At 46.2% G+C, this 14,487-nt stretch overlaps 1 protein-coding gene and 1 long non-coding RNA gene across 2 annotated transcripts in view; one reads left to right on the top strand and one right to left on the bottom strand.

The window, feature by feature from the left end:
* LOC143163797 (alpha-2-macroglobulin-like) overlaps nt 1-2,825 on the bottom strand; it is a 41,851-nt gene extending 39,026 nt beyond the window's left edge. The window contains exon 1 of the mRNA XM_076345679.1: nt 2,566-2,825. Within this exon, the coding sequence (XP_076201794.1) occupies nt 2,566-2,825 (260 nt within the window). The remainder of the gene's footprint in view (nt 1-2,565) is intronic.
* The window catches only part of LOC143163804 (uncharacterized), an 84,844-nt gene continuing 72,407 nt past the window's right edge, over nt 2,051-14,487 (top strand). The window contains exons 1-2 of the long non-coding RNA XR_012995968.1: nt 2,051-2,216; nt 5,565-5,597. This is a non-coding gene — a long non-coding RNA (uncharacterized LOC143163804). The remainder of the gene's footprint in view (nt 2,217-5,564; nt 5,598-14,487) is intronic.

Raw genomic sequence — 14,487 nt, 5'->3', positions numbered from 1 at the left:
TCCACAGCCTTCTCACCACAGCTTCACGCTGTGCCTGCTTCCCCTAATCTCATTTCCCCTGCCCCCTGTCAGTGGCACTGGCAATCTGACTGTAACGTCCAGTCTGCTGAAGGGACAGTGTGACCTAGTTCGTGGGGAATTTGGCCTCATTCCTCTTCCTGTTCACTGTTCTGCTGAAATTTTGGCCAACATGCAGAACTTCCCTCTACACTGGCTTGCCTGCCTTTCAAACAAGGATATGAAATACGCTGTTTATAGACCTCCCTTTAGCTGTTTTGTGATGTGTTGGTGAAAAGAGCTAGATGAATTAAAGTACTATAAGGGCTTTAAATAACTTGGGTCACAAAGTCCATGTATAGACATTCCAGGACAAAAAGCATCTGAGCTGCCGAAAGAGACCTCAGCAGCCTCCCTGCATGCAACAAACTGTTCTGAAAACAGAGGCAGTGACTCTGGCAGAAGGAGGCAACAAGGAGGCACAGGAGACCCTAGAGAAAGTGTCTGAGGCAAAAATGATGAGTTTGTATATATACAGAAGGTAATATTCTAGCTTAAGATGGACTAACGTCTGTGTATTGACTCTCAGCTACTTCCTGGAACAAACATGCAACCAAAGAAGCCAGTGAATTTCATCAGCTCCATCAGTCCAAATCCACACCTGCCAATTCATGTGCCATCAGGACCTTGCATTTCTGACTACATGTGGTATATTCCCAAGGATGTGCACTGCATTGTAAAGTAGCTGGCATGCACAACCACATATCACATTAGGAGAATGATACCTCCTACTGAATTTTTCCAGAACAGACCCAGAGCAAGAAAAAAAAATCTTGCTGTCAGTATCTTACAGATTCATAAAATTTTGGTTGCAAGGGATCTCTGGATGTCTCAAGCCCAGGTTCTCTCCTGGAACAGGACTGTTGCAAAGGACTCCACAGATGGAGTTTCCACCATCTCTCTGGGTCACCTCTTCCAGTGCTGCACTAACTCAGTGAATAAGTTTTTTTCTAAAATATAGTCTGAACCTTAATTTTGTCTCCTGTGCAGCCAGCCACATCTGAAACAGAAATAGCAGCAACTGCTGCTGCTCAAAGAAGCTATCTCCCTACTTGTGCCCAGGCACAGGAAGCAAGCCTTGGTTGGAAGCTTCATTTTGTCTTCAGTTCAAGGGTGGCTTCCCTTCTGTGTTACGCACAGCATCTGATCTACCCTGCAGCACTTAAACCAGAACCACTACCCTCACACCTACCTAGCAATTCACTGCTCAGACTCCACTGCCTCCCTGCTCCCCAACTGTTTACTGGGTTTCTACCTTCATTCTGTGGATCCCAACTACACCCCTCTCTCCCCCACCTCTATCAGCCCTTCCTCCTTCTCCCCTCCCAAAATGGTGCTCAGGTCAGGGATAAAGAGCAGCATGTTGCTCACAGGAGGGGAGGACTGAGCAGTATGGATTAATTCCCTTTCCCCCTGATCTTGGGCAGGGATGAATTAAGATTACTTAATCTTAATTACTTAATTACCTCAGATTACTGTAGGAGACCAGAGACTTCAGCCTGACTCCAAAGCAGACTTGGCTGGCTGATCAGCCCCAGAAGCACCCAAACAGGGCAGATGAATGGGAGGTTGATGGTACAGTGTGAGTGAAAGGTCTTTCAGTTTGAGCCAGTCACCAGTTCACCTCTGACCACACAGTAAGCGGCAGCAGTAGCACTGTACTTTCTGATACAGCTGCTAGCACTACTGCAGTGCTTGTGGGCATGAAATCTCTGTAGCAAGCATTACAAGACCCACGGTGGTGAGAACTGCAGTTCTGCCAGCACAGCAAGAGGCACAGCGTGTGACAGCAGCCAGGGTCTGAAGAGGGAGGCTGCTCCTGTCCAGACTAGAGCCTCCGGAGCAATCCTGTCTGGTAGGCGAGGCTGGGGTGGGGATGCCAGCCTCCAGTCTGCCCGTGCCATCCCGGGCTGCCCTGCTCCTCGGGGCCCTCAGCAGAGTGGGCGCTGCAGCCATGCTGCTGGTCTGCAGAGCCCTGGGGTGGATGACCAGGGGACAGTGCCAGTGCCAGGCTCCGCGACGGAGGAAGAGAATCTAGGTCACAGATCCTCTTTGGGAACAAGTACATCTGATGCTGCCAAGGGAAAAAAATGGCTTGAAAGCAACAGGAGAACGGGGAGAAATAACTCACTGACTGAAACAAGGATACTACAGGAAAGGTAAGTACATGGATTCTGGTATCATGCCCACAAAACCCCAGGCACCTGAAGGCTGCAGGAATACACTTAGGCAAAGTTGTTGTGGGGATCCAGGGCTGGACTAGAGGCAGCTGCAGGGCAGGACTGTGGGCACTGGCAGAGCTGGGGGGGGTCCCAGGGCTGGACAACCAGGGGATTGCAGGGTGGGAGTGGGGAGCACTGGCAGAGCTGTGCAGGAAGCTCAGGGCTTGGCTAGTAGTGCAGGGCAGGAGTGGAAGAAACTGGCACAGCTGTTTGACAGAAAGGAAGAAAACTGAAGGAAAAAAGGAGCACTAAGACCTCCCTTCCCCCCTCCACATGTGTAGCTTACGGTTCTGTGGTGGGAGAGGTATTTCCAGGAAGGAAGAAGAGGAGAAGGAGGAAGATGTTTGGTTTGCTGGGCAGCCTGTCCTTCCCCATGCTGCAGAGCAGGTCGTGGTGAGTCAAGCAGACACCCAGTCTGGTCCGGTGCTGCTGTTTTCCTGCACCTTGTAATTCCCCTCCACTCTCTGCTGGGTCAGCCTCTTTATAACTGCTCTCTGTAAACATCCCAGGGGCTGGAGGAGATAAGGGCTGGGGGCCAGGACCCATCCGGAAACAGGGAGAGGCAGTAAGGAGGAGCTGGAACAGAGGGACAGTATTTGGCCAGAGACTTTCCAAGTGGGGGAAGGGTATTTATTGGGTAGTGCTTATATTAGAAATCTTTGAATGATTCATACCCTGCTTTCTTTAACCCATCAGTAATCCACAGTATTGGGGAAATGAACTGTGTTCAACACAGGGTAATATTCCCTGTGGGCAGCATCCAATCACAGCACTCTGATGTGGGGTGCTGTGATCTTTTAAAGCCAAAAGCCAGGTTTATAGGTATTTTAAGAACAAAAGGAAACCCACAGACAGAAACAGTGCCCATATTATGTTAACAGAATACTGCAGTAGTTTGCTGACACAGTTGCTAACATAGCAACTATGGGTTAGACAATTAATCGGCCAGGAATATAACCCAAAGTGAGGTGGGTTACTGGTCTAGATATGGAAATACGTTCTGTTTCCACTGTGAATATGCACAAGTATTACACAATGCCATAGAGAGACATCCTTGCCTGCCCAGCATGGTGATCACCTTCCATCATTCAGTGTCACCTGTAGTGCAGTTGTTCCAGGTGTTCCAGATAGCCCCTCCTTCCCTTTGCCAGATTCAGATCTGTGCTGCTGTGAGTCACATTTGTAACAAAAGTCACTCAGAAATAGTGCTGCTCACTTGACTTGGTCTTCTGCAAACCTCTGGTTGTAGCAGCTTATCCAGAAGTTTAATCTAGTAAGAAAAAAAGTTTGCTAAATTACAGCAGGTCATTGAAATATTCAGTCCAAACTACAAGTACTCCCTGAGAAGCCTAACTAGGAGAGGTGTTAGCACCAGTCCATGGAAAACTGCAAAACTGGAGCTGTAGGGTTGTCAGCGTGCCCTCCAGTGCCTGTGCAGTGAAAGGATTTGGTAACACTCTTCATAGAGATTCGTGACCCCTGTGAAGACTTCTGTTGTGTACGAATAACCCAGCAGAGAAAATGCTTCAGCACAAACCACCTTGAATGTGTCTATATGAAGCCACATTAATGGCAGAGGTTCTCTGTTCTGTGCAAGAGAGCTTATTAGATCACAACAGCATGGGCAGCCCTATTTGCTCTTTGCCTGAAGATTAAGCTTTGAAAAAGAGTGAATGTTAAGACTGAATGTTAGCTATACAGTGTGTCTTGACTCTGATGTAGTAGCCAGAAAACTGCAGGGAAGAGCAGTGCAAAGGACCAGCAGAAATGTATGGGGATGAAAGGAAGTTTAAGAATGGTGTTGGAAAATCAGGCTCAGTCTCTTGTGGAATAAAATTTAACACCTTTTATAAACCACAAAAATTAGGAAAACAGTTGGGAGGCAGCCAGTGTTTGCTGGGGGGAAGTGTTATATAAATGTATTATGGAGAAGGAATGAACACATTACTCACGCAAGCCAAAAGTTTTAACAGATTATCAGTTAGAGATGGAAATACTGATAAAAAAGTGGTTGTATAACTACCAAGTAATAAAAACCATACAGATCTTTCTCCAGAAATGCCCCCTATCGTCTGTCCTCTCATTCCCATCTTCAACTTCTCCAGTAAATAACTCGTGCAAAATAGCAGTTTGCAAAGCAATAGCGTCCTGGGCATTTGCTGGAAAACATGACTCATCCCAAGTTGCCTGTTGTCATTCAGGCTGCTGTAAACTGAAACCAAAAAGAAATCTGAATGGACGCATGCAAAGTACGCTTTAAGGATGAGCATGTAAAACTAAAATTCATAGATCTACAGGGCCATCAAAACCAGCGATTCAATGGAGATCCTATTCACTATTGTCTTCTTCCTTCTACTAACCAGTTTACCATCCACAAGGTATAAAATACCTGCTTCTCAGTCCCCCAGGAACCACTTACCAGCTAATGGCTGGTATACATTACCACCCTAATGCCCACTTTGCTCCACAAGCACTAACCACGCTTTAGCTCAGGCAGTTGGTGCTTCAGCTGGTTCCTCTCTCACAACGCTGGGAACAAGTGGTCTGAACTTGCACTTAGCTCGAAAGCTTTTGGGTGCTTTTTCAGACCCTAAGGAGAGATTGTGTGTCTGAAAGACTGGCTACTTCTTCCAACAAGGCTAGCTGGTCTATTAAAAGATATCACTGCTGAAAAAGGCAGGCAACATCTTTGCCATACGTGGTGATGGCTTCAGTGAACTGGCAGTCATGATTTTAACCACAGGAAAGATATTTCCTCTTATGATAATACTTCATAAGTGTCTGAGGTCACTGCGCACCTGGCAGATCAAGAGACAATCGTACGTATCTAGTATCTTCAGTGACTAGTCCCCATATTAAGCTAGTACAAAACCTAAGTCAATCATTGTACCTAACTGTTGATCACAAAGAGTTTAAATTAGGCCACATCACAGTAAATGGTTGATATAGCCAAAATGCCTAAATCTAATTTCTTGTAATCCTCCAAGCAGAGTGGATTTCTATACTAAATGATAGCAATTAATTTTGGTTCATCCTGCTTGAAAATGAATGATTACATATATTTACTCTCACTTTTAAAGGTAGCACATCTTTTGGCTGTTCCATAGAAGGTTTTTGAAACTTACTTATTTCCAATGCTAGATTAAAACTATAGCATTATTCTAAGATTTTATTTTGTTCCAAAGAACACTTGGGAAAATTAGCTTAGCTCTAGATAATTCTCAGAGAGGTTACAGTGATATACTGGTAAGTTACATGTGCTGATGCATTGGATTTCCTTTCCAGGTATTATCATATTGAAATGGAGCAAGACACCAGGTCAGTAAGAAACGGATGCCATAGGAGCACTTCTACTTTGCCTGAATGTATCATTATGACTATTTTTTTATTTTCTGGAGCATTTCATTCTCCACAATATTTCCTTCACACGTTCCTTTCCACCAGCACTTTAAAATATATTATTTTGAGTTGGATTGACTGATACAAAAGGTGCAATTAATAAGTTAATACAGGCCATCATAAATATTGATGAATTCCAGTTACAGCAAACCTTATTCTGCAAAGTTTCCTATAAGCCATACAGTCTTCACTGCATTGCCTAGCAAAGATGACAGAAAAATGTGGTGTCCTACACCTCCAAGTTTATGACCACTATAGAAAACGTATTTCCCCATGAAAACAAAGTAAGATATTGAGCTGTGCAATTTTAATCACCTTAACCCAATTCTGGTATGTTTTCCTCTGACTTCTTTTCAATTTCTGTTGTTCAGCTTTGTAGACGACTACCAATTATCCACTAACAGAGTGTCTCAGCAGTCACTGCAATTGCAGGAAGAAAAGGTGTCTGTGGGTGGGTGTAAATACCCTTAGTACTATCACAACACTATTGTGTGCAGGAATCCTTGTCTGCCCCAGCAGTCTTAAGCAATTTTGGAACCACTGTCACCAAAGGTAAATAATCCTAAGAAAGACACCTGCTTCTTTACTATGTTCCTGTTCTGCCTCCTCGAGGACTGTAGCACAATGCTCATCCCTCAAAGCCAAACCAAAGCAATAAACTGAACTTCAACCTTTGGCTTTCAAGAAGAGGCAAGTTTTGAAACAAAAAGCTGAGGAAACAGTTCTTGGTAAAACTAGTATCATGCCTAAGATGGTCCATGCACTTTCACATAAGAACCCCGGTGGAAACCAGCAGCTCTAGCAAAGGAATATCCCTCTTCAGTACCTACATCAGCTTTGCATGGGGACAGGTGAGAAAACAGTCACTGCAAAACCTGAGGCTTAATTTAACAGCTCCGGTTAACAAAATTGTGTTAGCTGTTCAGCTAAAGGCAGAAAAAATCCTTTAGGAGAAAAAAGAAAAAAGAATTCAACGTTTCTATTTTAAAGGAAATCCAAATAATTATATTAGTTTCCCGGCCTATGTATCTACAGCAAAGAAACCCAAAGCAATTTATTTCAAATGACAAAAAAGCATTACAAGAAAAAGTATTTGTATAAATTAATAGGAGTAACAGCAATACCCAGAGAGATAAAAAAGGGTTTATTATTGTGTGGGAGACAAAATATTTCACTGGCCGTAATGAAGAGAAGGTCCTCTATCAGAAAACCTCAGACAATACGAACATTATACAAGCTGCAACATGCAGATAAAGGAAGATACGCAATAAAATGAAACACCATAAAAAGGCTTTATCAGCTAAACTTCAAATTAAACTGAAAATATCAGAGCAAATAAAGATTATCCACTTTAGTGGCCTGTTGAATATCTTAACCTGAGAGAAGGGCCTGGTGGCAGATTAACTGCCTTTCCCAGGCGCGGACAGCTGGGCTGCCAAATATATCTCATATTTCTGTGGTGTCATATGAACAAATGAGTAAATTAAGGCATGCCAAAGACATCAATGAATTACTTTCATTTTAATGCACTTTGTGGATTAAATTGCAAACCACATCGGTAGCTGGGTTTTATAAATTGTCCTGTGACTATATTTTGCATGATGTAAGGCTAGCCCATTTGTAGGGTAAGCCCTATACAAAGTAGGGTTTATCCACCTTTCCCAGCTATATTATAACAAACATCACCTCTATGTATAAACTTTGTTTTGCCTTAAAAGAAACCTATACTGTATGTATAGGCTGCAACCAAGGTTGTTAACCCTCCGGCATGAGAAATCAGCAGTGTGTCTGTCTGATACTCATACTGCACAGTACTCACAGAGTAGGATCCGTTGCTGAAATCCCACTATTAAATCCATTAAAGGTAATTAGTGAATGATATCTAATAATTTTAAAATATATAAACAAGAAACTAGCTGCTTGCATGTTCACAGATGTATTTTGGATATTACAGAGAAATGAAGATAATCTCTGATGTAGTAAAGAATGAAAAGCAATTTTCATTTATACATTTGTATTACTCAGACTATTGCCAAGAAAGGGAAGAGAAAAAGCAAAAGCATTTACCAATGTGTCTGAAAACAGCACTTGGGACAATTAACTATACTCTTTTTGAGTCATATGACTCCTCTTTTCAGATAAAACTACCATCTAAAAAGACATACAAAATGCACATAGACTTTGTGTTTAGCTTTGGCTTTAGCTGTGATGTTATTGCCTGGCTCCCCCTCTGCTCAGATGAGGTACAGGCATCTCACGAAGGTCCTTCTGCTGGCCCCGAGGTTGATGTTCAAGGCTAGTGGAATGAAGCTGGACCCAGGCTCTTCTCAGAGGTGCGCAGTGGCAGGAGCAGAGGCAATGGGCCAAGCTGTGTACAGAGAAACGCTGAGCAGACGGAAAGAAAAAATGCTTCCCCTGAGGGTGATGCAACCAACAACAGAACAGGTGCCCGGAGGTGCCATGGGATAGCCTTCCCCAGAGACCATACAAACTTCATGGCACAAGGCCATAAGCAAGAGCGCCAGTAGAGAAAAAGACTGTACTTACATGGCGTAGGCATTTCAAACATTTTTCCCATTTAGATTTGATGTTCATTTAGCTACAAAAAAGTGAAACCCCAAATCACTGCCCTTCTCCGAATGGCTTTGCTAGAAGAAGGCAGCAGAGAGCTGTGGCAATGCCATCTGCCAGATGGACCACGCCGTACTTGCCCGGTGCAACACCCGCTTGCTGTGGTGGCTGTGCAAGGGGGCTCGCTCCTCCAGCTGTGCTGGGGCGAGGAGCTGGCCTTGCACCGCGGGGGCCTCGGGCCCAGAGCCTGCTGGCTGAGCTGAAGCGGGAGGGAAGGGCTTTACGCGTAGCTCGGTTACTGACTTGCTGGGTAACACCAGGCAAGTTCAGGCCTCTCTCTGTGCCACAGCTAAGCCAGATGTCATTTGGTGCTCAAGACACGGGTCTTTCCCCAGTGCAGAGGGGAGCTGGGAATCAGCTGATAAGTGTTTATCCAGATTTTTGAGATGGAGGATGCTACAGGAAAGCAAGTCAAGAAGTCCTAATGGAGTACGAGGCAAGGAAATCGGATATTCTCATGTTTAACCCTTTCCCCTGCACCTCTGCTTTGTTCTGTTGTGCCTTGTTAGGCAGGGCAGAGCTGGTCATGTTTGGCCCTTCAGGTGAGGGAAAGGGGTATGTGCCGTGATGCTGTAACGCAGCTGGAGAACATGCCATTTATCAGGACCCTTTTGAACACAGTGTCCTACTACAGAGCCTGCCCTGGCTGCATTACACCACTACACTTCCCTCCTGTTTTGGGATACCCTGCACTGGACACAAGCGGTTGGAAGGGAACAGGGCAAGACCTCACCTAAGCAGCCAGGGGCTGTGAGGAGAGAGCCAGCTGTGCATCCCACACTCAGCGCTCAGGACTTCCCAAATGAGCTTTACCACGGCACAGACCTCGGGTCACTGAGTGTGTGGACACACCTTGCCTTGACAGGAGGGACAGCAAGGGGAACCAGTGGGGCCTAGAGCTAATCACTTCCAGTAAAGTGAAGTAGAAAACATGTGGCATGGTTATGCAATTGCCTCCGGTAATAACCCAGCCTTCACCTCCCCGTGGGTACTGAGCCAAAGAGTGGGAGGCTGAAAAAATGTGCTAGGTTAGCACTTTAGTAGCATGCACGCAGAGCCCAGTCCATGCACAATATGGTGATTTTTATTCCCTCCACCTCTGCCTGCCTCGTTCATATTTACCCTCCCTTCATTCTCAAATAAGATTTTTTAAATCTCCCAGCTGTCAGGTTATACAGACAGTGTGTCAACATGGGGTCCAGGAGCCCTGCTGAAATCACGTTCTTAAGGGAGGTCCTGGTTTGCCCAGCAGGAACACTGGTGTGGCAGGAAAGGGGAGCGGAGGACTCCAGGCATCAGGAGATCAGTGTGTTGAGCTTGCAAGAGGATCAGAAAGGGGAAGAGTGAGAAGTTTCCTTGAAGGAGGCTTGTAGGTCCTGTACTCAATGTAATGCCTTGCTTTTAGGATTTTCCTGACTCTCAAAAAGTGACCCTTTAGGAGGTCAAGCAGAAAGAAGCCATCTGGTACTGTTGATCCACAGGACTAGCTGACACAATGTTGCTTCTCCATTTGAAAAATTTCTTAGAAAAATTTTCATTGTAACTCTGAATAAAAAATTAAAATGTACATGACTGATGTTCCTCAGGAAGCCCTTCCCTGATGCTATGCATTTCACAGCCAGTGGTGCCAGAGATGTGACCATGTTTCTATGTCACCTGTCTGATGAATCAGGTGGTGAGGGTTATTTGACTGCAGACATGGCCCTACCTCCCCAATTGCCCACCAGGTAGGTGGCAAATGAACTCAACAAAGAAATGCTCAGAGAGCAAAGCTGAGTTGTTTCCTCAGAGCATTTTGACACATCATCATTTCTTGATTGAAGGTCCTCTGGCAAATTTCTGGTCTTCTCTGATCAGTGAATTGGTCGGTCATCACTCACACAGAGCGATTTGACGGAGGGAGGGTGGTGAGAAGACCTGAACACCAACAAGTAGGTAACAAGATCTGGAAAATAGAAGAAGTCATAAGGCTGAGGTCTTGCTGTGCCATTGTTTAACAGCTTGGCACTATTACCTGTGACACTGCAGGGAACACAGAGGATTTGAGCCAAAAGATGGAGCAACCAAATTCCCTGGACCAAGGGCTCCTTTGTCTAATGAGATTTCTGGGTAAGCAATTGAGGGGCCTAAGCAAGAGAACGCTGCTACACTGGAGCTCATCTTTCCAGGGAGTTCCATTTGTTTTTTCCCTAGATTTTGCAACCTGCTGCCCACATTGTGGATGAGACTTACCATCTACAGTAAAAAAGCTTATGTTTCCAGAAAAAGTGTGGTCGTTATAAGTCCTCTTCTTCTTAACTAGGCCATGACATCAGCCTTTAGCAGATCCTTCAGTGTGAACTCCACATGAGCAGCAAAGCAATTCCCATGACACAAATAAACTCTACAGAGAAGGCTTTAACACAAAGGGAAGTACGCTTGACAGAGCATTTTAGTCAAAGACATTCTCATGTAATTATACTCTTTGTTATCCCTTTTTTACTCATAAGAACCTGCATTTCAGAATAGCTTTTAATGTACTTCTAACAGAGCCATGCACAGAACCATAGGAGATCCAGAAGCTGCAGACCAGGCATGAGGGCACGGGCAGACCACCATAGTGAAGTTTTGATTTCCTATTTCTCATAGTGTTGCTGACTCAGTCCAAGGAGCTGCACAACAGTTTCAGTGGATACTTACATCTGTCTCCATTCTCTGGTAGCTTTTTTAAACTGAGATGTGGAATACCGAGCACAGTAAACCAGCATCTGTGCCTTCGAGGAGGCAGCGGTATGGTAACTCAGAGCACTTCTTGGGCCAGTGAGCCTGATTTTCTCACACTTGGGGAAACAGAGTTTGCTTGGCCTGTATGTCTTGCCACAATTAAAGTAGTTCTGACCTTCTGAGACCTAGAAAACTCCCCGAGTCTCTGGGATTGAATGATATGATGCCTCAGGATTATCAGATTACAGAGGAAGAAAGTACATTCAGTCTAGTGGGTGTCCCTGTCTTGCTTAGTCAACAATTAATAAACTTGCTTCAGTTTCAGGTGCGTGCCACAAAACATATAGCTGAAACAAGACACACAGGTTCCAGAAATCTGGGAGGTGTTGGAATATGTTTTAAGGAATATTGCTGTTCCCTGCGGGAGCGGGAGCCAGGGAGAACATGGTCTACATATAAAAATCTGGAGGAAGAGTATGAGCATGGGATAGTTATTAGATCTGACTGCAACTGGCAATTAGCTGTTTGAGTCACAGGATAAAATCAGGTAATAAACATTACATTTTCAGCATGCAGAGGAAGAGTCTGCAGTGGGAAATATGCTCTTGATGTTTTAATAGTTCAGGTTTGTCCTAAGAGGAAAAGAAGGCTCCAGAAGAATGATAAAAATGCAGCTTTTTTTTTTTCCAGGACCTTGTTTCTTCCCAGAAAACGATGTTTGGCTGAACAGAATAACATTTGGCCAGACCTGAGGGGGATTTTTATGAGTTCCATGTGGGATGCTGAAGCCTTGGCTTAATTGGCCTCAAATCCCCCAGAAAGATGCATGTCCTGTATCCACATCCACTCAGGCTGCTCTCCTTTTCAACCTTCTTGCTGTAACTATTGATTTCTCTTGCTTTAGTCCAGTCTGATGCTCATGTAAATCAAGTCAGTTGCTACAGTTTGGGGTGTGTCAGGAAAGCAAAATTCACAGCCTTCCTTCCTTCCTTCCCTCCTACTGCCAGTGAAGTTATAATTTTGGAATTTAGCATGGAAATCTGCACTCTATCCAAAGCAATTTCATGCCCCACAAATTCCTCGTCTGTGAAACTTAACGAAATGGCTTTTTATAACATCAATATCATGCATATCCTGGATGGCCAGCCTTTTGCAATTCTAAAACTCACGCATAGCTGATGGATCCTGTGAGTATTTGGGTACCCTGCTGCCTGCGGAGACTCAGACGTCTGGTTTGTTGAGGATCCAGGCCTGAGTAACTCAGAAGCACAAATTCTACCGACTCAAATTATTTAGTACCTTTTGCAAAAAAAAAAAAATTATTTGGGAAGAGGGATATTCTGGGTTGACATGATGATTAATTTTCACTGAAAAAAAATGCAACTCCACACACAGATTTAGCAAATTGCCTGGTGAAATGGATCCTGTCGAAGCACATACTAGTCCTCAGCACTTGAACAGTTCGCATCTTCGCTTGAATTCTTGTTCACGCCCTTGCATGGCAGATCCTTTTTTCCCCCCCGGTCCTACGTGACACATCCATCCTTCTCTCCCCGCTCCTGCGTGGCGGATGGTCAGCCCCCTCTACAGCCCAGCGACCCCTGCCCTGAGACACACTGGGAATAAGCCGGCGTGGGGCTGGATCCCACCGGCTGTGAGCTGCGGCGGACCCGGCCCGGGACCGGCCCCGCGGCCCGGCGCGCCCGGCGCGGGGCAGGGGCGCCGCCCGGCGGGCGAGGGCGGAGCCGCCCGGCCCCGGCCCCGGCCCCGGCCCCGGCCCCGCTCCCGGCCCCCCGGCCCCGGCCCCGGCCCCGGCCCCGCTCCCGGCCCCCCGGCCGCGGCCATGGGAGCCTGGCGCGGGTGGGCGAGGGCTGCCGGAGCGTTGTGGCTCCTAGGCAGGTGGAGCCGCATCCGTATTTCTTCCCCGAGCCCTCCCGGTGCTGCTCTGCTCCCTCGTCTCCAGCCATGCTTCTGTGTCCCTTTGTCCCCTCTGCCAGGGCTCCAGTGGTGCCTGGATCACGCTCTTCCCAGCCATCCACCAACTCTGGCACGCTGCAGCCCAAGAGAATCTGTGTTTGTGGAAACCACCATGACTCCAAGTGCAACGAAGTGGGGGGTGACGAGAGGTGCGGGAAAACAGGGAGGCTTGTTTCTCGTCGCTGGGACAGGTCAACATGATCCAGGGTTGCCATCTCTTTTGAACAAACTCTGGTGGGTCTGGTGGACTGGAGGGCCTGGCAGGGGGAGATCCAGGATGTGGGACCAGGCAGTCACCAGGCCTGGACTGAAACCTGCCCCTTTCTTCACCCTCTCCTCTACTAAGCGTGATGCAGAGTCACTGCATGATGTCCATACATAAACCCCTACTTTTATGACACAGGTGCAGAGGCAGCACCCTGGCAGGGCTGGGGAAAGGTGAGGGGCTGTTCAGCAGGCATGGGCAATGGGTCCTACACGCCAGAGGTGGGAGGCTGGGAGTGACTGAACATGCTGTGTATTACAGTAGTTGCCAGCGGTTATCAGCTGTAGCTGGGAGAGGAGGCTGTGTGCTGCAGGCAGGACAGATACATTTCTTTCTTCATCCTCCTCCAGCCAGCAACCATAACATGCGGACTGTCATTAAAATGTCTGTTCCGTGATACTGAAAAAAAACAATGCCCAATGTAAAAGGGAGGTTTATTGATGGAAAGGTATACGTGATTATGATACAGATCTGGAGAGATGTGCCGTGAAAGGAAACAGAGAATCAGACACTACTCAAACGATGTCACAGACACCCACTGTGATTAAATGGCCTTTTCCAGGACTTAATGACGGAAGAAAATAGGGTGATTGAACACTTGCTCAACACTTATGATGGTCCTGCAGGGGAAAATCCAAAAGAAAATAGCCTCAATGAGAACAAACCAACAGCTGCAGGATATAAAATAACAGTTTCAGGATACTGGGTAGCCAGCCCCTTCTATGCACAACAGATGAGCTGGACCAAAGATGAGCTGTGCCCATGCCCCTCAGAAGTGCTCAGCAGGTAACAGCCAGCATAACTGCTATGCTGAGTAGGACACAGGCCTGGACCTCCCTACAGCAAGACAGCATCATACCTCTGACTAGCCAACACACCACCTCCATGATTTGTGTCACCTCAAGTGTTCTCCTCAGATAATATGTTAGCTGGCCAGGAAAGAGTTTCTGTAAGTCCATGTGAAGCCTGTGCCCATGAAGCGCAGGCTTCAGAGGGGAGGCTTTCAAGGACAGCTGTAGGTAGATTATTCCTGGCTAAGTGTTGATGTTTTTGAGGAAACTCTGAAGGTATTTCCCAGTCTTTCCGTTATTCTGCACTTTGGCTTTCATCCTAGAGGCTGAGCTCTTCCCATGAACAGCAAAATGGTCTCCACTTAAGAGTCCACTGAACATGTGTCATGGGGCAGGATCTGGCCACTGTCTCTGGCTGCTCCCTGAGAAGCCTAGTGGACAC

The sequence above is a fragment of the Aptenodytes patagonicus genome, chromosome 1 (genome assembly GCF_965638725.1).
Source record: "Aptenodytes patagonicus chromosome 1, bAptPat1.pri.cur, whole genome shotgun sequence".
NCBI classification, from domain to species: Eukaryota; Metazoa; Chordata; class Aves; order Sphenisciformes; family Spheniscidae; genus Aptenodytes; species Aptenodytes patagonicus.
Note: the sequence above shows the minus strand (reverse complement) of the source record. Positions and strands in the feature narration are given on the sequence as shown.